This window comes from Caretta caretta, chromosome 8 (assembly GCF_965140235.1).
Source record: "Caretta caretta isolate rCarCar2 chromosome 8, rCarCar1.hap1, whole genome shotgun sequence".
Lineage (NCBI taxonomy): Eukaryota > Metazoa > Chordata > Testudines > Cheloniidae > Caretta > Caretta caretta.
In genome coordinates this window covers 12859999-12884961 of record NC_134213.1, presented here as the reverse complement: position 1 = coordinate 12884961, position 24963 = coordinate 12859999, and the positions used below count along the sequence as shown (strand labels likewise).

General features: G+C 41.0%; 1 protein-coding gene across 1 annotated transcript; it reads right to left on the bottom strand.

The window, feature by feature from the left end:
• Positions 1–1186: 1186 nt before the first annotated feature.
• On the bottom strand, positions 1187–24602 carry PPP2CA (protein phosphatase 2 catalytic subunit alpha). Its single transcript, XM_048861849.2, has 7 exons — positions 24285–24602; positions 7211–7420; positions 4969–5142; positions 4657–4746; positions 4008–4169; positions 3342–3460; positions 1187–1927 (listed from the first exon to the last, which is right to left on the bottom strand). Exons 1-7 carry the CDS (start codon positions 24384–24386, stop codon positions 1855–1857), a joined length of 930 nt encoding a protein of 309 aa, XP_048717806.1. The 5' UTR covers positions 24387–24602; the 3' UTR covers positions 1187–1854.
• Positions 24603–24963: the final 361 nt, after the last annotated feature.

The window sequence follows — 24963 nt, the reverse complement described above, 5'->3', positions numbered from 1 at the left end:
TAGACCAGGGCTACAAGACTTTGGTGCTCCTAGTGTCTTAAGTTACTAAAACAAAGTTTTAACTCAGAACACTTTACTCATGGTAATAGACTATTCAGATTCTTTCTGGTTCTCATGCACTAACTCGTAATGTGAGCTGCAATAAATCAAAACTTTACGATTCTATGGAAGAGAAACAGGAATAGTCATAGTTTGTCTGTATGTAACTGAAACACACGGTAATTCCTACCACCTTAAATGTGGTGTGCAGCTCATTTCTTACATTACTTATTCTGCCAAAGCAAGTGACAACTCAGCTTCAAAATTAATCTAAGTTTTGTTTATGGGAATTGTCAGTTTCTCTGGTGCTAAGTAACACAACTGTCCAATTGCTTCTATTTGTCAAACTTGTAAGAAGGTAACTTAATAGCGATATTTACATTTTTAAATAGGCAAGCACTTCTTCCTTTGGAATCTTTTGAACAGGTTTTTTAAATGGTTAATGATGCCATGTAGCTCACCAATTTTCAATTAAACCACCCCATTATGAAGACCAATTCTAACATGTTCATGGAATCTTGAAACACACATTACATTCTCCTTGGTTTTCCAAGTAATTAAAATCAGGACAGATTATGCAGAGAAACTAGAGAAAGGCCTTAGAGAAAGATCTGGATGACTATGCAAAGGGAGAAAAGCAAAAAACTATTTTAGTTCAGATTCTGTGCTTAGATCTATTTATGCAGCACCCATTGACTTTACGTGAGAGCTGCTTTTGTGTATTTGCAGATAGAATGTCACCAAGTTACCTGCTCTGTTCACATGCTTCTGCACAGGCTGCCTTGCACCTCCTTGAAACAAAATCCAACATGCCTATTTATGTCACAAGGAAGGACTGGCGAGACAGCAGGGAATGTTGTCAGTTAAGATCAGGTAGCAAGTTCACTCCATAGACCAGTGTTTACAAACATGGGACAGGAAGGAGAGCAAAAGCAATTCAGAGTACAAGCTACTTGTAAAAATCCCTATTAAACTGCAAAGCAAAAAAACCCCCCAAAAAACTGACATTGAACTAAAGCATGGCTCAATAACCCCTCTCTGTTTATGGATTAAAGAGCACTGCAGAACATGCTTCTACCCTGATGCTACTTAAAACACATCATGCTAATCAACCTTTTACGAAAACCAGCACAGAGTTGACCTGAGATACTTAGTTCACAAGTTTATTATGAAAAAACACTGCAGTGTTCTCCTGCAGTAACATCATTTTACAGAAAAAAAACAGTTCTGTTCAAAATAACTCACTATGCTTGGACAATTACAAGGGACAATGAAGGAGAGGCAGAATGGGGAAGGAAAAAATGAGTGAGACAAAAATCAATACAATTAAATTAAACAGTATTCCCTGAAAAAACAAATCAGAACAGATTCAGAACACAAATAAGAGGCGGGCTTGGTACTTATTTTAAAAATGTTCATTAAGCTTCAATGATTGTTTGCTGCTATCCTTATCTACAGTCATGCTGAATAAAGCTATAGCTAAATGGAAAGTTAAATGTATTCACGAGGTGTTAATGTCTACATCTTAATATTTGCAGTCTCTCAGAGAAAGCAAAAGTAACTACAAATAGTGCTATGCCAGAAACGGGTTTCTTGACCGACAATGTTGCTTCAGCATGCAATGAACTGGTTCATTCTAAAGTGGTCACGGTTGTTGACAAGAGGCTTTGTATTTTATTATGGCACATCTTTTGGTCCATGTAAAAACGAGTTTGAATGTTAAATATTTTCTGACACTTTGGAGTTACTGTTGCTCTTCCCATTTCCTTTAGGTCAACATATGGTTCATGGCAATACTGTACAAGTGTAAAATCTTTACAGGAAGTAGTCTGGGGTGCGACGAGTAACATGTGGTTCACCTCTGCGTGGTGCTGGATCAAACTGCAAGCTGAAAGAAAACACGTTTTTATTCAAATTGCTACAGATTTTGTTGACTTGAATTCATAATTACCATATGTATACCAGATTAGCTGTCTTCCCCATAAGAATTCTGGGACTGGTGGTGTGCGTGTTTCTTAAAGAATCGCTTATTCAAGCTATGAAGGTCTTCTGAAGTGTTTTTACATTATATTCAAGTACCCTTTTCTTCAATATTAAACCCAAAGTTGGAGCCCATAGCTTAAATGGGTTTTTTCTACAGTCAATATGAACTGAGGACTGGTGAAAAAAATCCAAGGCTGCCACTAAAATGTATTCTCTACAATACCCACAAACCAGGGTGCATTTAGGAAGTCTACAAGATACCAACATCATTGCTGCAGTATGCCACACTTCCAGGTTCTCACTTGTCTTTCATATTCCAAGCATTCAGTGCTTTTCAAAATTTTTTCATTTTGGGGATCCCTATTAGATTTTGAACAGAGGTTGGAAATTCAACCTATGGTTCACGGATCCCTACCATGGAAGTTTTAGACTGACTGAACAGAATTGAACTATAAATGTTGCGTATGCTCAGCACGGCATTTGATGCAACATGAGGAAGGGCGCTAACCTGTGGGCTTCTCTGGTAACACCACCCACTTCTGGATTTTGACCTGTAAGTGGGGGTATTCACATACTTTTGATTGAGCAGAAAACTGGAATGCCTCTTCTTGGATCTGAAGCTTTACTGTCAGAGTCACCTTTTGCAGACCCCTGATATATAGTCCACAGACCTCGGGTTGAAAACCACTGTTATAACTAAATGCTTTCAATGTATAACCCCACCCTACAGAAATCAAACGTATGAAGAACTCTAATAACCTCTGATGTGGGGCAAACATTGGAAGAAATATACTTTCTGAATTTAGAACTATCAGAGAAGAGATCTGAGCTGAGCTTCAATGACAGCTTTATAAGAAAAAGGGCTAATATTCCAAAAACCAAACAAACAAAAAAATAGTTTAAAATAGTAAATATCAAGTCACGTTTTTTATATAGAGAGAGGCTGCAATATGAAGTGTTTAATTCAGTCATGTCTGAAATTTAACTTCCGGGATCAGTGTTTAACAATCCTTCTCCTTCCACATTCAAATTATCTAGTCTTAATATTCAACATTCATATAAGTGCTTTCTATTTGCACAGCTCTGTAGAGCTACTGAAGTTTAATTTTCTTTAAAGAGTTTCAGAATTGCAGTTAAGAATTAACTCTACTTGATGCCTGGACAGCCACCATTCACTATGCCCTTTTTAGATTTGGCATTTGATATTAGTCTTAACAGTTACCATACTCCTCCCCCCCACAGCAATATAAAGGGATCTATTTTTACAACTGTTTTCTTAACTACATTGCTTAATGAGAATCTGATATTTAAATACTTACAAGGAGTATTTTAGGGTATCATCAAGTTCCATGATTGCAGCCTGGTTGCCACAACGGTAACAATAGTTTGGAGCACTGAAAATTGTTACTACATTCCGATCATGGCACCAGTTGTACCCCTAAAGAGGGAAAATACAAAAATCAAATAAGTCTTTATTAAGGTGTCCTTCAAACATCCATTGTTTTTTCTCTCTGTATGCAGCTGTAAGAACTAGACAGTCTCAGTGGTTCACAGATTATGGCTCATTGAACCCTTCTAGGTAGAACATCTAAGGACATTAAAATCTAAGCAGTGAGGAATCAGAAGAAGTAGTTAATCAATACAGATTCAGCAACAACAGACAAATAGGTAATTGATTTTATTGTGTGACATTTACTCATGTCAACTGCAAAATCTTAATTTTGTAAAACTGCAATGAATTCTCAAAAGCAAGGCAGAAGATTAGTAGTTGCAATGCATTTGACTTTAGATACATTAACTATTACACAGAAGTTTAATGCTCTTCCAATTTCAGGATGAAGCTTCTGGGTGTCTTTGTCTCCTATCGGAGGAGGATGGCGTATTGCCATAGAAGCCCATTCTGAAACAGAAGCACTAGGATAATGGCATCTAAGTATCAACTGCTCAAATTGTGGGTATTTAAAACAAAACTGCACAATACTTACCTCCATTACCAGCTGATGCGCTCTTGAAACCAACGTAAGGCCATTGGCATGATTAAAAGTTTCTGAAATATCTTGCCCAAATGTATAACCAGCACCACGAGGAGAAATGCCCCAACCACCACGATCATCTGGATCTGACCACAGCAAATCACACATCGGACCCTGTAACACATTTTTAAAGTCATGAGTTTTCAGCCATATGACCTATGGGGGATATCTATCTATCTCTGTGTATATCTATCAGACTCAAGTGTTCACTTAAATGTACTAACAGCATAGTTGACACTTGGGAAACCCTGGCAACTGATTACAGTAAGTGAAGAATCTTCGTGAGGAATGGAATTGCTCTAAGAAGAGACTGGAGACCTCAGATTAAAAGGGCTTGCTATGACAGCATGGTAGTATGATCTCCTCCTCCAATTTATTCTCTAAACCACGGGCAATGGTTAAGAATAATGTATGCGTACCACTACCTTCCTTCAGACAGTCTGCAGGGACACAGACATCGTCACACTATGAATACACATGCGTCTGTTATGAACTTCATTCTTGAACTGTTTATATAAGTACACAAGGATATAAAGAAAGTATGCTGAAATGGAAAGACTTGTGTCCAAACAGCACATTTTGATAATAGATCTATCAATACCTCGTGGGGCACTTCTTGCAGGCGATCAAGTGCTCTGATGTGATCCAGTGTATCTATGGATGGTGAGAGGCCACCATGTAGGCAAAAGATCTGGAAAAGTTGTACATCTGTTAGAATCATCCAATTGATTTGCGAGTATTTTATATTAATAAACATGCTAGTAAAATATAATAGGCAGCAAGACTGCAACAGAGAAATGAGCAGTAAGGAAAGAGCTCTGAGATTTAATCTCGACTCTACACCTCTTAAAAGCAACTCCTAAAAGGAACAAAAAACCCAGCTTTTTTTAAAAACGGACTAATTTCAACATACCTGACCATCCACCAAGGCAGTTAGAGGAAGATAGTCAAAAAGGTCTGTGAAGTACTTCCAAACATTTGCATTTCCATATTTCCTTAAACATTCATCGTAGAAACCATATACTTGAGTTATCTGCCTGCTTTCATGGTTCCCCCGAAGAATTGTGATGCGTTCACGGTAACGGACCTACAACACAAAGCATTTATTATGACTATCAAGTATCACTCCCTCCCTTAAAAAAAAAAAGTCAGTCTTCCCAGAAGGAAAAGTCAGAACCAAGGGAGAACAGGGCTAGATTATATTTTTCATGAAATGCCCAACAGAAGACAGTTATGTAGACCAGTTCTATTTCTTCAGACGTAATCTGCAGAAAGCTAAGAGTAAAAACATTTAAGCAGAAGATGTATTAATAAAAGACCTTGAGCTGCCAAAGACCTACTATGGGCCCAAACTGAGCTGAGATAAGGTCTGTGGCCACTACCATTCATGGATTTCACATAAGCTTTTATCTGCTCTCAGTTGCTTTCTCCTAGTAGCTTTCAGTTTAGTATACTATTTTCAGAAGATTTATAACCAATTAGTTTAATCCTGACTCATTAAACTTTAAAAGTTTCAGAGTAGTAGCCGTGTTAGTCTGTATTCGCAAAAAGAAAAAGGAGTACTTGTGGCACCTTAGAGACTAACCAATTTATCTGAGCATAACCTTTTGTGAGCTACAGCTCACTTCATCGGATGCATTCAGTGGAAAATACAGTGGGGAGATTTATATACATAGAGAACATGAAACAATGGGTGTTACCATACACACTGTAACCAGAGTGATCACTTAAGGTGAGCTATCACCAGCAGGAGAGCGTGGGGGGGAAGAGATGGGGACAACACCTTTTGTAGTTATAATCAAGGTGGGCCATTTCCAGCAGTTGACAAGAACGTCTGAGGAGGGGGGGAGGCAGGGGAAAATAAACATGGGGAAATAGTTTTACTGTGTGTAATGACCCATCCACTCTCAGTCTCTATTCAAGCCTAAGTTAATTGTATCCAGTTTGCAAATTAATTCCAATTCAGCAGTCTCTCGCTGGAGTCTGGTTTTGAAGTTTTTTTGTTGAAGAATTGCAACTTTTAGGTCTGTAATCGAGTGACCAGAGAGACTGAAGTGTTCTCCGACTGGTTTTTGAATGTTATAATTCTTGACGTCCGATTTGTGTCCATTTATTCTTTTACGTAGAGAGACTGTCCAGTTTGGCTAATGTACATGGCAGAGAGGTATTGCTGGCACATGATGGCATATACCACATTGGTAGATGTGCAGGTGAATGAGCCTCTGATAGTGAGCTGATGTGATTAGGCCCTATGATGGTATCCCCTGAATACATATGTGGACACAGTTTGCAATGGGCTTTGTTGCAAGGACAGGTTCCTGGATTAGTTGTTCTGTTGTGTGGTGTGTGATTGCTGGTGAGTATTTGCTTCAGGTTGGGGGGCTGTCTGTAAGCAAGGACTGGCCTGTCTCCCAAGATCTGTGAGAGTGACCCCCCCCCCCCCCCCGGCTTTCCTGCTGGTAATAGCTCATCTTAAGTGATCACTCTCAATACAGTGCGTATGGTAACACCCATTGTTTCATGTTCTCTATGTATATAAATCTCCCCACTGTATTTTCCACTGAATGCATCCGATGAAGTGAGCTGAAACTCACAAAAGTTTAGCTCAAATAAATTTGTTAGTCTCTAAGGTGCCACAAGTACTCCTTTTCTTTTTATTAAACTTAAAAGGGAGAGCCTAAAGATACTTTAGTCAGGCCTGAAACACCTCAAGTTTTCTCCTCTACCTGTAGATAGTCTCTCCAACCTGCTTAATTCATCCCCCAGCCTTTGCCCAGCAGTGCAAGACCCACACACTTGAGAAAACTGACAATTATAAAACCAACCCTTTCAAACATGAAGTGCAAGTTACTCTAGTTAATTAATACAGCACTGGTTTTCAAGAAAATATTCTTAGAAATCACAACTTTTGCTGAGGCAGAATAGTCTAGTCTGAGCAAAGAACTGGGATTCAGGAGTTCCAGCTCTGCTGGTGACAAACTGTGGTTTTAAGGAAGTCATTTAGTCAGTGTCAGTTTCTACATCTATAAAACAGAGGTAACATCTATCAGGAGTGTTAGATGTAGAGAGTACAAAAAGTATACATTACAAAAACAGTTTTAGTAAGTTAAATATAGTCATAAATACAGAATAAATTTGAGGGGGGGAAATGTTACCTTAAGAGCTACAAGCAGTGTGACTGTTTCAACTGAGTAATATCCTCTGTCAACATAGTCCCCCATAAACAAGTAATTTGTGTCCGGTGATTTGCCTCCAATTCTGAAGAGTTCCATGAGGTCGTGAAATTGCCCGTGGACATCTCCACAGACTGTGACCGGACATCGCACTTCTTGTACATTGGATTCTTTTGTCAAAATTTCTTTAGCCTGGAATAGAATAGTTAAGAAATTGTCTACAAACAGCCATGATATTAAAGCTCTGCTCTACCATTCCCAGATCATTTACTGTATGCTCCCTTCAAGTACTTTTGCGAGGCCTTTTCAAGGCTGATCTGTCTTACCCCAAATATTTTGTTAAGTGCATATTCTTGCTTTACTATTTTTAAAGTAGTTTTAAAATAACTCAACTCAAAGTATGTCATTCTGCTTAATACTGTGTTGTTGTGGGGGGTAGGAGGGGGGGTTTGAAAGCAGACATTAAGCCTGTTCCAGCAGTTTATGCCTGAAAACTAATTGGTCCTACTATACCATAGCACCTTTTACAAGTATAGCAGCATTATCACTGCTATTACTGGTCTAGTATCAAGGAGTCTGGATTCTGCCTAACATGCAGTGTAATTTCAAGATTCTGAAACGGTATTCTTCCCTTGTTGCTTTCAAATTGTTCAGTATTGATTCGCACTGGTAAGTAGCTCATGTATTCTGCCCCCGTGAAGACAATGTCACTAGTGTAACAGTTCTCAAGCTCTGGGTTGTGACCCCAAAAGTGGGTCGTGACCCCATTTTAATGGGGTTGCCAGGCTGGCTTAGACGTGCTGGAGCCCAGGCCGAAAGCTGAAGCCTGCGCTTCAGCCCTGGGTGGCGGGTCTCAAGTTATAGGTCACCTCCCTGGGGTGGAAGCCCTTGGGCTTCTGCTTTGGACCCCTCACCGGGGCAGTGATGCTCAGGCTTTGTCCCTCCTCCCGTGGTCATATAGTAATTTTTGTTGTCAGAAGTGGGTCACGGTACAATGAAGTTTGAGAACCCCTGCACTAGTGAATTAATCGATTCCTGTTTATTATCGACTTGAACCTTCTTGGAATGCTTTGGCAATTTTTAAAAAAAGCAGTTTTATTTTAGTACTACCCTAGAAGTGAGAAGGTTGGTGGCTTTCTGAAGAAATAAAACGTGGGTCAAGTTAAAAGCATATCATATTAACACTATTTCTCACAACAAGGCTACCATACTATGGCCACTGAAAATCTAAGTTGTGTCTAATTTGGAAAAATCTTTATGGATATCAAGGAAGTTAGAATAAATTCACTGAACACAAAACTATTCACTCTAATATTTAAGTCAAAATGGTTCCGCTATACACAAGATTTTATTCATCCCACAGATCTTCCAATGCATTTAGAATTAATCTACTTCCACACCCTCCTGTACTCCTATGTTGAAGACATAAAATCAAATATTTGAAAAAAGTCAATTGGTTCAACCTTTACAATTTGCAACCATTTTCCTGTCAGACGTCTTTCTAAACAAATCCAGATACTGGGTAAAACACACCACCTTTTTCTACAGAGATCATGAGCCATGAAAAAGCTCTCTAACATTTCTGATGTCATTATCGGGTTTCAGAGATATATCAACATAAATGGGTAATACATCATTGTTTCAGACTGCCTGCAGATTCAAGAACAATTTTTTTTTGCATTTAGAAAGATTTCTAACTAGAAATATACTCTAATGTGTTCTGCAAAATGTAATACTTTAGTTTTTAAAAGTAGTTTATGGAAACACACCAAATTTGTGATAACGGATTGATTTAATCAATCCCAATATTACTTACAACTAGGGGAAACTGGAATCAAAGACTTATTTCTGGCTTAATTTCCAATTTAAGTCACAAGCTCAAAAGAAGATTCTGAAAAGTGATTCCCTGTCATGTAACATCATTGGCTTCATCCCACTCAATCACTACGTATACCACCACAATGATCAAAGGAGAAGTTTTCAATTGACTACTGTGAAATATTAAGACTGACATCATGCAAGTAAGTGTGCCACTGGAGACCTTTACATGGTGCAGAGCAATGTCCACAGACAGCCTAGAACAATAGCTCAGAGAAACACAAACTATTTATCTCAATGGGTTAGTGCAGATACACTAGAATATTCATACTGTAATGGTCAGTTACTTTATTACTCATCATTTAGCAGAAACATTAAGCTTAATCAATCATTGTTGGATGCTGTGGGAGACTGGGGCAGCTACTTGGTGTTAATGGTTGCTGGGCTTAGCAGATAAATTCATAACCCTCTCTAACTTTAAAGTAATCTCTACCCTTTTTGTCCCCCCCCAAAAAGAAATGCATCCCTTTGCCAATACCAAAAACTAAAGCCACCCCCAAACTTTTCTGAGCATCATAGAAAACAATATCCTACTCTCTTGACACAGTATTCTTTTAAATTTTGTGCAGTGTGTAAATATGTTAAACAATTTTCAGATTCCCCCCTCCAAAACCTCCACATTCAATTACTCAGGGGCAATAAAGACAGATGAAGGTAGATCTAGGTTCTCCGCTTTATAATTTAGATCTAATGTACTGCACAGGACAAAGATTCTTGGCTACAGACCTAAAATTTAAAACAAATATGACCCAGAATTCTATTTTTCCTTCCTGGTTGTGAGGGGAAAACCCAACTCTTTCCACAGTGGAGACTATTTAAATAGAAATGCATTACTCTGATCTCTTAGGGGAAAGGATGTCAAGCAATACCCCACAGTGAAATAAAGGAATGATTCCTTCTCCATCAAAAATAATAAAATAAAATTTAAAAAAGCAGCATTACTGTATGGAAACTAGGAGGGACAGAATGTTATGTCAGTATCATAGGTATTAGGTCTGCCATTTGTATGCCCTACATAAAGGCTTCATACAAGAAGACATCAGTTCATATGAAAAGTAGTAAAATATAGCATAGAAAATCATCTTAAAGCATTCAATTCCTTGCATTAGTTTAATCAGATCTTGCTGCCAGCTGTCATAGTTTGTCCTCATTTTGGGCACAGGATATATGCCAAAAAAATTTTTTTACTTCCCAAGCCAAGGGGATATGTGCAATATAAACAGGAGCACATTTAACAAGATACTTCTCTACAAAAGACCTCCCTGATATTTCAGTTTAACTTCTGTAGCTCCAATATACTTATTTAATATGATGCATCACTACAACTAATCAGAAATGTAGAGCTACAATGACCAATCTGTATCTTGCTTTACAGTTCTGAAACAATAAATAGGCTTACAAGAATAGCCTAACTAGCAGTGACATATCTGTACACCAGCTCTGTTTCAACTCTGTTCACGGATTACTTAAAATATAAATATAATGATATTAGTTTATACTTTAAGTTGTCCATGAACAGTCTGTTTCAACTCTAATAGCTCACCTACACTTTAGGGTCAGTTTGAAGTCCTAAATAGAAAATCTGACAATCTAGACCCATGTGCCAGTTTACTTTATTTTGTCAAGCACAAAGAAGTCTTCTGAAAGCATGGTAGGTAGAACTAATTTGTGTCCATTTAAAGAGCATTAGATTTAAAGTTTAGGGAACTAGAGACATTTTCTCAAGTCAACAACCTTCATTTAATGTACTGTTTATATTCAGAAACATTGATATGAAATATGCTTCTGTATATCCAAGTTTCCACATTGTTACCATAGCTGCTAGACTGGATAATATCCAGGAACATTGAGATAACATTTCAGGTTAGTCACCATCCAGCTGATTACCTATAAAACAGAGTTTTAAACAAAGCAATGCCAGAGAGGATTAAACTTTAACTAAATATTAAAGGAAGATCTAACTCACCAGACCTCATCTAAACCCGGAAAGTAGTTAAAGGCAAAAAGGTGATAGAATTCTGTCCCTCAGGTGAGCTTTGTGTATTCCGGGATACCTTTGTCCTTAGAATATAACACGTCCATATCATGAAATTAATCCAGTTTGCAGACATTCAAACTGACATAAAAGAAACCTGGGTCAGCTGGTGGCATCTACTCATGCTGTGTCCAAGACTGAAGTCACACAAGGCTGGCGGTGGCTACTTACTGGTATGGGAACTTTAGGACAGAATTCTGGCTTAAGTTACTTTAACTCAGAGCACAGATTTTAGTCAATGTTTCAAAAATGCTAGTTGCCAAATATTGTTTTCATATTTAATTCAGTTCTTTAATATGAAATGTTTAATATGATGACAAAAAAATTTTCATTCAGAAGTGGCTCACTTGTCTTTTCCAAAAGTAACTGATTATGCATAATCATGCACAACAAACATAGGATCAAACTCAAGGAAGTTGTCACAATTGTTAATTTGAGTATTGAGAATGTTATTAGTTCAAACACTCCCTATGGTGTCTCTCTACTAACTGGATTTCTTCATTAAAAAGAGAGCATATTTCCATCAAGCCTTGCTAATCTCACTCTCAAAAACATTACCTTCACCATTATGTTAAACATCTCTCTTCCTGACTAGAGTTTAAAGTTAACATTGTAAGAACAAAAATGTGTTAAGGTGCACAAATTTGCCACTAAATGTCCTTAGGAATAATTTCAGCTGTAATAGAATGTGTAAGCAGTTTTATGCAAAAATAGCACAAGTGCTACAAAGAAGATCCTGCTAAGAACTTTTCATCCAAGGTTAACATCACTTTACATCAAAGTTGCACATACCTCTTTGTTGTCCCTATCTTTATGAGATAAAAATCACTTTCAAATATTAAACTCACCCTTAGTCAACTTTTCAAAGACCCATATTTGTTTAATCTTAAGAGCACATACCCATACTTTTTTAACAATAGCTATGTTTTCCAGTCTTAAAGCCACAACACAGAGGTGCAGATTTCAAGAATATGAAAAGAATTAAAGATTTCAAGATGAACACAGATTTTATGAAAAACCTATGCTGAAGCAATAGTCTTGGACAGAAGTACACTGCTACAGAAAATATTTGTATTTCCACTTTAAAGAGAAGAGGCAGAGGGAGAAGTCACCAAAACATGATGTAATGTAGGCTGTTAATGGAGAATTCCACCCGTTTTACTCAGCAGGGCAATCCAAAAGCTCAAGACATAAGCAGCACTTATCAAATACACTTCAGATTAGTCATACTGTGACTAAAGTTCATTTACAATTGGCATTTGAGTTGTCTGCTTACCCAGCCAGTTTTCTCAAAAGCAATTTGACAATGACAGAGTAAGCCCTCAGACTACAAATGGAAGAGACTCAAAATTGGTTTAGTCAAAAATAGGAATTTGGTTTGCAACATGCTGTAGTACAAGTATAATCAGAGGAAAATTTAACATGGTATTTTTTAACAACACACTATTGGATTATTGCTCACCCTACCCTATGCAGTTTGTAATGAGCTCTCAGTACCTAGGAAGAAGACAAAAATATGAAGTACTATTCTTTAGATTTGCTTTTGAATACAGATCACTTTTCTGCAAAAACAATCATTTTAAATACACAGTGCAAATATTTTGTTGGAGGTCATCTTTTTAAGGCACAGAGCAAATTATGGGTCTACTGACCTTCAGTAACTATTACCAATAGCCAATTTGGTTTTAAGATGGGTCAACTGCACCTGCCACCGCTATTAAAAAGCAGCTAGATAGTTTCACTTAGCAAGAGTCATAGGCTGTGGCCCACATTCTTTGGTGCACAGAATTTCTACTTGATGCAACAGACATGGGTGTGGAAGGATCATGTGTATGTATACATACTGGCATGCATTTCTTACAGCTTCCTGATTCTCAGGGTAGATTTTCAGCAGATATAGCCCTGCCAAAGTCCAAAACACCCAGGAGCTCCTCTAAAAATACATCAGCTGGGCGTAGCTGGGGCACACTGCATTCCAGCTTTGCCCCATTTACCACCTCTCTATGCTGGGACCACATGAATTTGACATAGGTGTATATCAGCCTTGCTCCAGCAGAGCTTCTCTTTTCTGGCCATCTGAGAATTCCCCTAGATTCACCTGTTTTTCAGCCTTTTTACACTGCCAGAGTGCTCCAGTCAGGCACAATCATTTTTCAATCATTCCTGGATTTCCTTCTTCAGGTCCTTTCATGGTTTTCCAGTCAGAAGTTCCTAGCCAATGCATTTGATCAGTTATAATATCATTTAGTAAGTGTAGCACTTTACAACAGCTCAAACGTTGCAGACAAAATAGGATCCCTGCTCTGAGAAACTTGAAGACTAAATGCCCAATACAAATATGAAACAGAATAATGCAGGAACTACTTTGAATTTTGTAGATGCAGAAAACCCAAAAAACCCCAGACAGCACAGTGTACGCCACGAAGAAACAACAGGTAACAGAAACATCAACTAGGAGCTTGGATCTTAAGTTTTATTTAAAATGATCTGCATACATCATCTTATTCTGAAGAAATCACAGCCTCTTAGATCCCTAACAGACATGATTTCAAGTCAACATGCATACCCAATCTTTGCACAGAAGTCAGAGCTACTCATGCAAGCACAAACCCCAAGTTGCTTAGTAGTAATAAGTAATTGAGTAGTAATAAGATATTTCCTCTGTAGGCCTGTTCCATGTGTAGCAGTTTAGCATATTTGTTTTTTTTCTCCTTTAGGAGACCAAATCTTTGAGCTGCTTTTGCTCCCCTGGATGCCCCCAGCATGTTAAACTGGCATGTCTTGCAAGATGGAGACTGGTTTCAGCAGTAACAGCTCTTCTATAATGTGCTGTTTTCAGTCACCAGGAAAGAGGATGCTCTGACCAGGCTGAAGACACCACCCATTCCTCCAGCTTCCTCCCCTAGATTGGCTACACAGGATATGACTAAAGCCAAAATGATCAGCTGAATGGAATAAAGACTGGCCTTGGCTCACAGCTTCAGGTCCTGGTACTAGACCACAATTCCAAGCAAGGCCATTCACTGATGGACATTATTTCTTTTCTTTGTGTGCAAAGATTCCTTATTTGTACGTTTCAGCACAGGAGGTGGGAGAGGAGAAAGGAAGAGTAAGTTTCGATCAGGGGGATTTTAAAAGCTGTGAGGATCTTTTGACTACATAATAAATACCTGAGTCCGTTGAAAAAATTGCACTTCTATGAACATTCTTAGAATGCAAATGTTGGCCTCTTCTGCCATTTAGCCTAACAAGCCAATTGTGACCTATGTTGAACCTTAGAAACTGCTGATGAGAAAGTTGTGGGTATGTGCAGGAGTCAGATCAAAAGATAAGGCTCTCCCCAGGGGGTTTTTGCCTTTTAGTTCATATTTTAGCTTTTAAGTTGGAAGTAGACGCCCATCCAGAGGGAGGAATAGCAATTTGGCCAGGCTACTACTTGGAACTGAAAATACTCTGTTCTGGCCTCTCCTTGATATTGTGAGCTTCCTGAACTTCCAGATGTTCTCAGTTCCAGCTATGGTGAATATTTAGGGCTTAATGAAACAATGCAAGCCTGGCCCTTCAATACACATGCTATCGATACACAGTACAGCCATACAGTGTACTTGCTGCCCTTTCTTTTAATGATTGCCAGGGACATGGAGAAAGGTGCCGAAGAGGATCAAAACAGTTACATGCAACCTATGGTTTTATTGTTAGGGTGAAAACAAAAACAAAAGCTGTAAAAAGGATATGGATAGTAGGTTAACTTTAAATGTGAGTAAACTGAACCACTACTGGAGTTCAAAAGCTTTACCCAGAGGCTGACCATTCCAACTGAAGGCACGGTAACAAAATATAGAGCTGCCTGAAGTGAGTAGCAATCCTCAATCTTGAAGGATACAAACACTTCCCTGCCCACAGATTGCTACTTGCTTGAGTAACAGAGGGCGCGACTAAACCAACCTGACTGCACTGATAGAAGCAAGGTTAACAAACAACTCATTCATAAGGAAGTTAACTAGAAAATAAAATCAAGCGAATATACTCTACAATATAGGTAGGCAATTTAATTTTTCACTCCTCATGCTTTGGAAGACTTTCCCCCTCTGAAGGAAAAAAGCTTCTACAGTGCTTTCAAGCTCAATTCTGCCAAAGCACTCTCCACCCTTTATTTTTAACTCCAAGCAATAGATTTAATCCAGGTTGCAAATAGTTTTAATGTATTTCTGTCTCCTCCCCTTCTGGAAATCACAGAAACATCATCATCCTGCTAAAATATTCATTTTAGTTACTAGACTAAATTAAAGACTTTGGGTGGGGGTGGGGAGAAACACATTCCCTTAACATCAACAGCTGACCTGTCCAGAAATGTCAATAGAACAGGCTCCTCTGAAGCAACTGTCACTATATTTTCCACCATGCAAAGGTCATGCTGCTTTTCCCCATCCTTGAACTCAAGTTTATGAAATCTTAACACAAGAGTCACAACAGAATGGATGGCTCAGGTAATTAAGTAAACAACCCCTTCATCCTTAGATGACTGGTTCAAAAACAGATTGGTAGTACATGAAGCCAACTATTCAGGTCTTGTCTACATGAAAGTGTTATATTGCTTCAACTTAAGTGGACTTTTAAACATTTAGTTAAATCACTGCAAACCTCTGCATGGATGCTTTTTTCAGTTTAAGATGGCTTATTTTTATTTATCTTAAACCAATTCCTAATTCACCTTAAGTAAATCAGAATAAGCATTTCCACACAATTTTACTAGTTAAAAGTCAAACCTTTAGTTCAACCAGTGCAACTGTCATATGTAGATGAGCCCTAAGGTTAGTTCTCAGCAGAACACTGATTTGGTAATATGGCCACTGGAATCAGTAGTTCAGTCCTGCCTGTTAAATGCTTGAAGCACAATAACTCACACCCAAGATCAGGGTTGAAGTACATGGCAAGGACATTGTGGGTAAGCCAACACTGCTGCTGGCTGTCACATACCTGTTCTGTGGATATAGGATTTCAGCATTATATTAGCAACCACTATTTTTCATAAGAACTAAGATTACTTTAAAGAGTGAAAAGATAGTTTTCGTAAAAAAGTGTTTAATCATAGGAATACAGAGCTGGAAGGGATCTCGAAAAATCATCAAATCCAGCCCTGGACTGAGGCAGGACCAAGTAAACCAAGACCACCTCTAACGGATGTTTGTCCAACCAGTTTGTAAAACTCCCAGAACTTAAATACCCTTACAGTTAGAAAGCTTTTCCTAGCATCTACCCTCAATCTCCCTTGCTGCAGATTAAGCAGATTTATGTCCTACTGCCTACCTTCAGCGGACATGGAGAACATGATCACCGTTCTCTTTATAACAGCCTATACAATATTTGAAGACTTATCAGGTACCCCCATAGGCTTTTTTTCCCTCAAGACTAAACATGTCCACTTTTTTTAAACCTGTCCTCACAGATCAGGTTTTCTAAACCTTTAATTTTGTGTGTGTGTGTGCACTCTCCTCTGGACTCTTGCCAATTTGTCCAGATCTTTCTTAAAGTGAGGCACCCAGAACTGGACACAGTGATACAGTACTCCATCTGAGGCCTCACCAGTGCCGAATAAAGCAGGACATTTTTAGTTATCAAATGGTTTCCACAAAGCACCAACAGTTATTTAAAAGTGCAAGCTGTGACAGTATGCCCTCCACATCAATGACTCAGTCCTCAGCTGTACCAAGTTCAAGGGGGCAGAGGCAAGGATAGCGCTCAATCACCTTTTCCATTTCTCTTGAAATAGCTAAACAGACTCCCCCAAGCTTCCAAAGCTCAAGGTGTGCTCTTGTAGTGAGCCCCACAAGAAGGGAAAGAATGTAAAGCTGGCTTGCCACCTACACTAAGGAATCCCCGGCTGCCCCTTTAGTGCAGTTTTTCAGCTGTCTGCAGTAAGTTCAAACAAAGCAAGCTCATTTTTACAGAGCTCTCAGACAATTTGATGAGCTACCCAGTTTTGCATAAAGTTAAGATACAAGATGTGTGGCCTGGCATTCCTGAATCAAATTAAATTAGCCCTCAGGATCCATAAGCAAGCTTTGTTGCTACGGATTGTGTTTTCAACCTACACCACCACCACTTCAATTAAAGCTGAGTGGACAGTCAAGTTCAGAGGTCTAACAATGGGCATAAATTACCTGCTTTCTAGGTTTGTTCTCAATTGTAAATAGTGTCAGAAACTAAACTAGAAGTACACATTAGGTTTCAAATTTAGATTGCTAGGTTTCAAATTTAGATTGCTATGAAGAGTTGACTCAATGAAAAAGTTTGTAACAAGTAAATTATGCCATTAATTACAAAAGTATGTTCAATTGAGTTCATATGGTTTTATAAACCTGTTTACACTAGGAGAGTTATCTATTGCTGACAAGTGCTGAACATGGGTTAAGTAGAAGTGTAGCCAAGGACAGAGTGTTCCAAACTGTTTCCGAAACTATGGTAAGAGCAGGTTTGAACCAAAGTTTCTGAAAGAGTGCTGAATGCGGTTTGCTCTTGCCACACCTGCAGTTAATCCATGTTCAGTACTGGTTTAACTGTACCTATTCATTACTAGTTAATTTTGCTAGCAACAGAAATACAGAGGTAGAACAAAGCAGTTACAACTACCCTTTAAGAAAAGATTTTCCTACATAATGGACTCCCCCCTTAAAAAAAAAAAAAAAAATCTAAAGAGTAGCCAAATTATAAACCGTAAGATCTCCAGGGCAGGGACCGTACCTATTTTGTGCTAGTTGTCATATAAACAAGATACTGACTGGTGTTTCTAGAAACTATAGTATTATAATTCAGCCCTTAATGTATCTATAAGGTGGCATCCTACCTCCTGAAGCTATACAACACACCCCTGCAACATCTCTTTTCAGCATACTTTGTCTGCGACAGGCCAGGGGGCAACCAGACCATTGCCCCTTCTCCCAGTAACGCACTGTGGACACCAAGGAGTATGAAAATCAGCTCATGTTCCAGAACTTAATTTATGCCTTGCTTTCCCCTTCATTGCATACTCACATAAGAGCTGGTCTAAACCTGATCATGGGGGATTTATACTGCCCTCAATACATAAACACATTAAGGAATTTTCACCCAATGCAATGTTATCAAAATTAACATTAGCAGCATAGCCATCCAAAAAGCAACAACCTATGGTTTAAGTGATGTGTCCAAATTTTTAATATATTGTTAAGAATTCAAGCCTATGGAATACTTATGCAAAGCAACATCTGTAAAATGTGTCAGTTATACACTAAGAAACCACTCATCTCAGAATAAATATCAACTGTTGAAAAAATCTGATCACCATTCATTACTGAAGTTGTATTTTTAATTTAAACTTTTTTTTTGAAGCTGGTACTACTCAAGGAGTTATTTCTTTCATACATCCAGTGGACATTTTGCCAAGTTATAGCATAGTCACCATTAGCCATATGACCAGGCACAATACTATGAAGTGGTATATTAATGGAGCAACTAGATTAGAGTCATCATATTACAGCATGGAATAATGCAAACAGACATGTATTCTTAACCAGGAGAGCTGAAGAAGGAAAGAACAGAACTCTTAGGCTTATTTCTATTTCACTAGCTCCAATTTACAATGCATACAACTTCTTGGATGGCAGAGTTCAAAGTCTGAAGATCCTTATCAGATATAAGCTATGGACAAAATATACAAGAATCCATTCTAAATTTTTCTAAATCCATTCTGATTTTTCTTACCACAGCACTAAAAGAAGTCTGTAAAACATACTATATAGTCAATACTACCATTCCCCTTTAAAAGGGACATAATTAAATTATTATTTAATTCAGCTCCCACTTTCAAGCATCCCATTTTGTTAATAAACCCTCCCTTAATCCCATTCAATTTTCAATTATTCCCTCCCTCTCCAGCCTTCTATTCATGTCTTGGAACCACCAGGAAGCTTCATTTCCACTCCAATCTCTCACTGAAACTACCTTTAGAGTCAGTAGGGCCTGGTCTATACTAAAAAGTTGGGTAGACCCAGCTAAGTCACTCCGACATAGGGAAAATCCACACCCCTGAGCAACACAGTTAAGCCAATCAAACCCCAGCCATATAGACAGCATTAGGTCGAGGGAAGAATTCTACCTGACTTATGTAGGCCCTGCTGATGCACTCTAAAAGATTCATAGTGCATGTTAACACAGTATTCTTTCCAACAGGACTACATCAACATGTACTGAGTACCTTTTTGAGCATGCCATCTTTCCTACTAGCAGTATAAGAGGTATTTCATCACCATTATACATTTTCATCACCATTATACATAAACACTGTGGGAAAGATCCATAAAGGAAGAAATAATGTATCTAACTGCCACTCTGGCCACCTAAGTCCAAAATTTAGATCCTCAAAACACCCATTCAGCAGCTCCGCCTAATACCATAGGTCCATACGCTTATTTTCGTGAAGTCCCAGCAGCACCTAAAAACCTACCAGCAAACAGGGAAATATTGCTTCAGTCCTGACTCCAGATGACTCTCTCATGCCTAAAGCCCCAGCAGGACCTTAAAGGAGGTGTTCTCCCACCACTACCTTCCCTGAGGGGCCCAATCCAGTAGGCATTATTAGAATTAGCCTTAAAGCACATCTACTGGATCAGGCCCCATACAGAACCCCACAGAAAGATAATGGTGCTCACCCCATATAACCTTTAAAAAAGTGGTTATAGCACTCTGCAAGGATGCGGGAGACCTGAGTTCAATTCCTTCCTCTGATTTGCACCCATATCTCCCACCCAACAGGAGAATGGCCTACCCACTGAACCATAGTCACTTTCTCCGGCCCAATTAATATTTAATTTATCTATAGTGGAACAGCTTCAATGGAAGATACTGAAATACCAACCCCAGAATACCACTTAGCCCAGTGGCTAGGGCATTCTGATGAGAGGCAGGAGACAGGTTCAAATCTCTGGTATAAATCAGATGGGAAGGAGATCTGAACCTATTGTCCACCACATCGTGAGGGCGCTAACCACCAGGCTAAAGGTTATAAGGGGGCACTACCATCTCCTCCTCAGTTTGTTTTTTTGAGGGAGGAGGCAAGAAATGGCTAAGGGCAAGGGTGAGCAAACTTTTTGGCCCAAGGGCCACATCTGGGTATAGAAATTGTATGGTGGGCCATGAATGCTCACGAAATTGGGGTTGGGGTGTGGGAGAGGTCTCTGGCTGGGGGTGCAGGCTCCGGAGTGTGGCCAGAAATGAGGAGTTCAGGGTGCAGGAGGGGGCTCCAGGCTGAGTGGGGGAGTGTGGGCTCCAGGTGGGGGTGCAGGCTCTGGTGTGGAGCTGGGGGGTTTGGGGTGTAGTAGGGTGGGACCGAGGGGTTCAGAGGGTAGGAGGGGGATCAGGGCTGAAGCAGGGGGTTGGGGCCCAGGCTGGGGGATGCAGGTTCTGGGGTCAGGCTAGCGATGAGGGGTTTGGGGTGTAGAAGGGTGCTCCAGGGTGGGACCAAGAGGTTCGGAGGGGGACCAGGACTGGGACGGGGGCTGGGACTCAGGGGTGGCTCAGGGGTGAAGGCTCTGGGTGGCGCCTACCTCAAGTGGCTCCCGGAAAAAGCAGCATGCCCCCCCCACTCCTATGCAGCCAGGTGGCTCTGCTACACACTGCCCCTTCAGCAGGTGCCGCCCCTGCAGCTCCCACTGGCTGCAGTTTCCGGCCAATGGGAGCTGCTGGGGCAGCGTGCAGTCCCCTGGCTGCCCCAGTGCATAGGAGCAGGAGGGGGGAAAAGGCCGCTGCTGCTGGGAGCCACGCAGAGCAGCCCCCCATCCCTGCTCCCTGGCTGGAGCGCCAGAGCAGGGAAAGCCCCAGACCCCACTCCCCAGTGGGATATCAAGGGCCAGATTAAAATGGCTGTAGGGCCGTAGTTTGCCCACCCCTGGCTTAGGGTGTTTAACTCTAGGAGAGAGTTCATGGCTGTGAGCCCCAAAAATGAGTTCAGCAAATAACTCCCTTTGAGGAGTGGGACTCATGCCGGGGGAGGTATGGCATTTCTATGCTCAACTTGCCGGCTTCTATGGATTCCATTCTTAGGCACCTAGCTCTCCCCATGCATCATACAGGGAAGCTTGGGCATTTAACTCAGGGATGTGGATTCCATTTGGCAGCAAGATGGATAAACTCAGGTACTGTCATGGTGTTTAATTTAACTGAAAGCGCACTGTGGCAGGGAACTAGTCTTGTGTATTTGTAAAACATTATGCATTATTTTAACAAGTATTAAAGCATAGGTACAGGCATCAACTCACTTACCAGGATACCACTTTATATATCACTTGGAAGATTAATTTAAGAAAGATTAGTATATTGTGTTCAAGCATCATATGACTAAAATTAATTTTTGCACATGTCTTATTACCTATTTGAAACATCATAATTCAGAGAATTAAATATGTGCCATTATTTGAACAAAATTAAAGCGTTGGAATACTTCACAGTTGTAAAGTTTGGACTCAGTACATTAATAGACAAGTGCACATTAAAGTTCTTTTCAGTGAATATCAAGATTACAAAGAATCCTCTGGAAAGAAGCAGATTCAAACAACACACTGTAGTTCTTCAGTATTAGTGATAAAGTAAGAGTATTTACAGTAGGTGATCAGTGATGTCTCTCACACTCCGCAAATATTTCCCCCACACAAGAATTACATGCACATCCTTATGCTAAGCCATAAAAACGTTTTGATTGTAAGTCAACATAACTTGATCAGTATTCAAAATTAGAACGCCATTTGTGAAAGGCAGGTCGGTATTAAAGCAGAGGGTACTGTGACCTACACAAAAAGTGTTTCTAAAACCCAGGAATGAGAATGCCTCATCATTAATTGCTCCAAGTGATCTTACCATTGTGCAGGTTTCCATTTACTTAAGAGTTACCTACAGTAACTCCTCACTTAACATCCCACTTAACATTGTTTCAAAGTTACGTCACTGCTCCATTAGGGAACATGCTCGTTTAAAGTTGTGCAATGTTCCCTTATAATGTCCTTTGGCTGCCTGCTCTGTCCACTGCTTGTAAAATTCTGCGGAAAAGCAGCGACTTTACAAGGGAGCATTGCACAAGTTCCTCTTCTCTGCCACCTCCTCCTCCCTCCCAGCACTACCCCTGCCGCCAAACAGCTGTTTGGCAGCGCTTAGGACTTTCTGAGAGGAAGGAGCACCACTGCTCCTCAGGAAGCACTGGGAGGGAGGGGGAAGAGCGGGGACACGGTGTGCTCCGGGGAGGAGGTAGAGTGGGGGTGGGAAGAAGAGGGCCTGGAGCATCCCCCAGCAAAGTCGGTGCCTGTTCTTCTGGGGGGAAGCTGCCGCTGCCCAAAGATGCTTCCTAGCATCCTTGCCTGCCTCACCGTCTGCAGTGGGCTGTGCCTGTGTGGAGTAAGCTAGGGGCACTTCCCAACCACAGTACAGTACAGTTCAGTATATAATGTCTTGTCTGCCCCCCAAAAATTTCCTTGGAACCTAACCCTCCACATTTACATTCAATCTTATGGGAAAATTGGATTAGTTTAACATCATTTCACTTAAAGTTGCATTTTTCAGGAACATAACTACAACGTTAAGTGAGGAGTTACTGTATTTGCACACATATAAGATTTTGGTGACAACACGTCAGAAAGCCACTGCACTGAAATAGACTGGTTTAAGAAAAACCAAAATAATTTGCACTAGCATAAATTTTTCACCTTCTGGCATTAATGCACACTTTGAAGGGGAAATAAAAAGCAAGAAATTGTACATCCTCTAACAACTTTACAAAACTGTCATGAAAATGTACCTGTCCAACCACTAGGTTTTTTTTTTTGTTTTGTTTTTTAAAGTAGAGTATCAAATGATTATTCTCTAGGTAAATTTTGCAGGGCTTTTCTAAACTTATGAAAACCATGAGCATAGGAACAACCTGCAAAATAGATTATAACATCCAATCCTCAACACCCATAACAATTCCAGTTACAAAACAAGAAGTAAATTTGTTACTTCTTAAATTTAAGTTTACTTTAGACAAAATTTAGAAACTCCTACAAACAGAAACCAATACCTCAAATTAATCTAATTCCCAGCTACATTTTAAAGGCCATTCCAAACACATAATGAAGTTAAAAATAAAAATGAATGCAATGAAGGAGTCAGAAAATCCCAAATTCAAATTACTTTTGGGGGATGGGAACAGTTACATTACCACCTTAAAATAAAATTTCCACTTCCATTATAATCTCTGCTATTTTGACAGACTGTTACAAGAAAAACAAACATGTATTAACTGCCCCAAGGGGACTGGCATCTTGTTCCCAGGTGCTCCAACATGGCAACAATTACAGAATGGGTTGGAGATTAGCATCATAACCCAGAAGACACAAATTTGTGGCCACAACGCTCCCATCTGCTGGACATACAATTGAGCAATTCCAAAGATATTTCAAACACGTTTTTAAAATGGAAAGTGGGGCTGGGGCACTGGGGAGAAGAGGGCTAGCGTTTGGACGACGTGCAAATGTGGCTTTACGGATTTTTTGCCTTCGTACGTCTAGCACGGAGCCAATGAGAGGTAGGCGATGACACCGAGAGCGAAATACCCTGAGCGCCGAGGATGGCTGATGTACACAGGAGTCTCTTCGCCCGGAGGATCACGGCGAGAGGCGCCATTTTAGGCGGCAGCGGAGAGCAGCCGAAGGAGTCAGTCTCCGAGCGGAGCGACAGGGGGCGCAGAGCTGCCCGGGAGGAGGATACCCCGCGCCCGCCCGCCCCGGAGCTCCTGGACCCGCTATCCCCGCGGGATGAGACAGCTTCAGGCAGCCGCAGCGGCGCTAGAAAACATCGGCCCCGCCGGAGGAGATTCATCCACGGAGCCCCCCCGGCCAACACCGCTTCCCCGACTCTGCCGTGCTCCACAGGGACTCCCGTAGCTGCCCCTCGGAGAGGCCAACCTCCCCCTCCCCTCCCACAAGCGGTTCCCCAGCCCCCTCCTTCCCCTCACCCGGTCAGAGGCGCTCCATTTGCTCGCCCCCTCCGCTTCGCGCCCCCAGCCCAGACTCCCTCTCCCAGGTCTCGCCTCACCGCAGAGGTTCGCTCTTCCCTGCCTCCCCGGCCCCCACCTCCACTTACCTTCTCGCAGAGGCTCTTCACCTGCCCCTCGGACAGCTGCTTGCACTCGTTGAGCTGCTCCACCCACTGGTCCAGCTCCTTGGTGAAGACCTTCTCCTCCATACCGACCGCCCGCTCTCCTCACCGGCTCCTGCCGCTGGGCTCTGCCACGCCACCCCCTACGATCCGCTCCAGGCCGCGGCCTCACAGGACACAGGGGAGGCGCGGCGGCGGGAGGCGCTAGCAGCTTCCACAGCTCGAGTCCGGCTCCCGGCAGCGGTTCCAGCGTTCACTCGTTCTCCGCTCCCCTCCGTGTAATGGCCGCCGCGCCCTGACGTCACCCCCTCTGCTTTCATTTCGGAGGGGGAGGGGTAACGCAGCGCATGCACAGAAGTGGACGGGAAGGCAGCGCATGCGTGATACCTACAGTGAGAGGGCGGGGCCGGCCGAAAAGAGACAGCGCATGCGTAATGATCGTAGCACAGGGACGAAGCCCGAAATATCAGCGCATGCTTACTTCAACGCCGTAGCGATGTCAGGATTAGCGCATGCGCAATGCTCACAGCGAGGTGCGGACGAATGGAAGGACGCATGTGCACCGCTGGAGCAAAAGGAAGAGGAGAGCAGAGGGACGCATGCGCAGCACCCATAACGAAGCGACGGGTGAAGGTGCCTGAACTGAGCGACTGGAGACGATCAG

Coding starts and splice junctions, on each gene's coding strand:
- PPP2CA (XM_048861849.2), bottom strand. CDS start 24,386: ATGGAGGAGAAGGTCTTCACCAAGGAGCTGGACCAGTGGGTGGAGCAG. Junction 5,143..7,210: donor CACTGCTTGTAGCTCTTAAG/GTAACATTTCCC, acceptor TTTGTGTTGTAG/GTCCGTTACCGTGAACGCAT. Junction 3,461..4,007: donor CGCATCAGCTGGTAATGGAG/GTAAGTATTGTG, acceptor TTCCCTCTTTAG/GGGTACAACTGGTGCCATGA.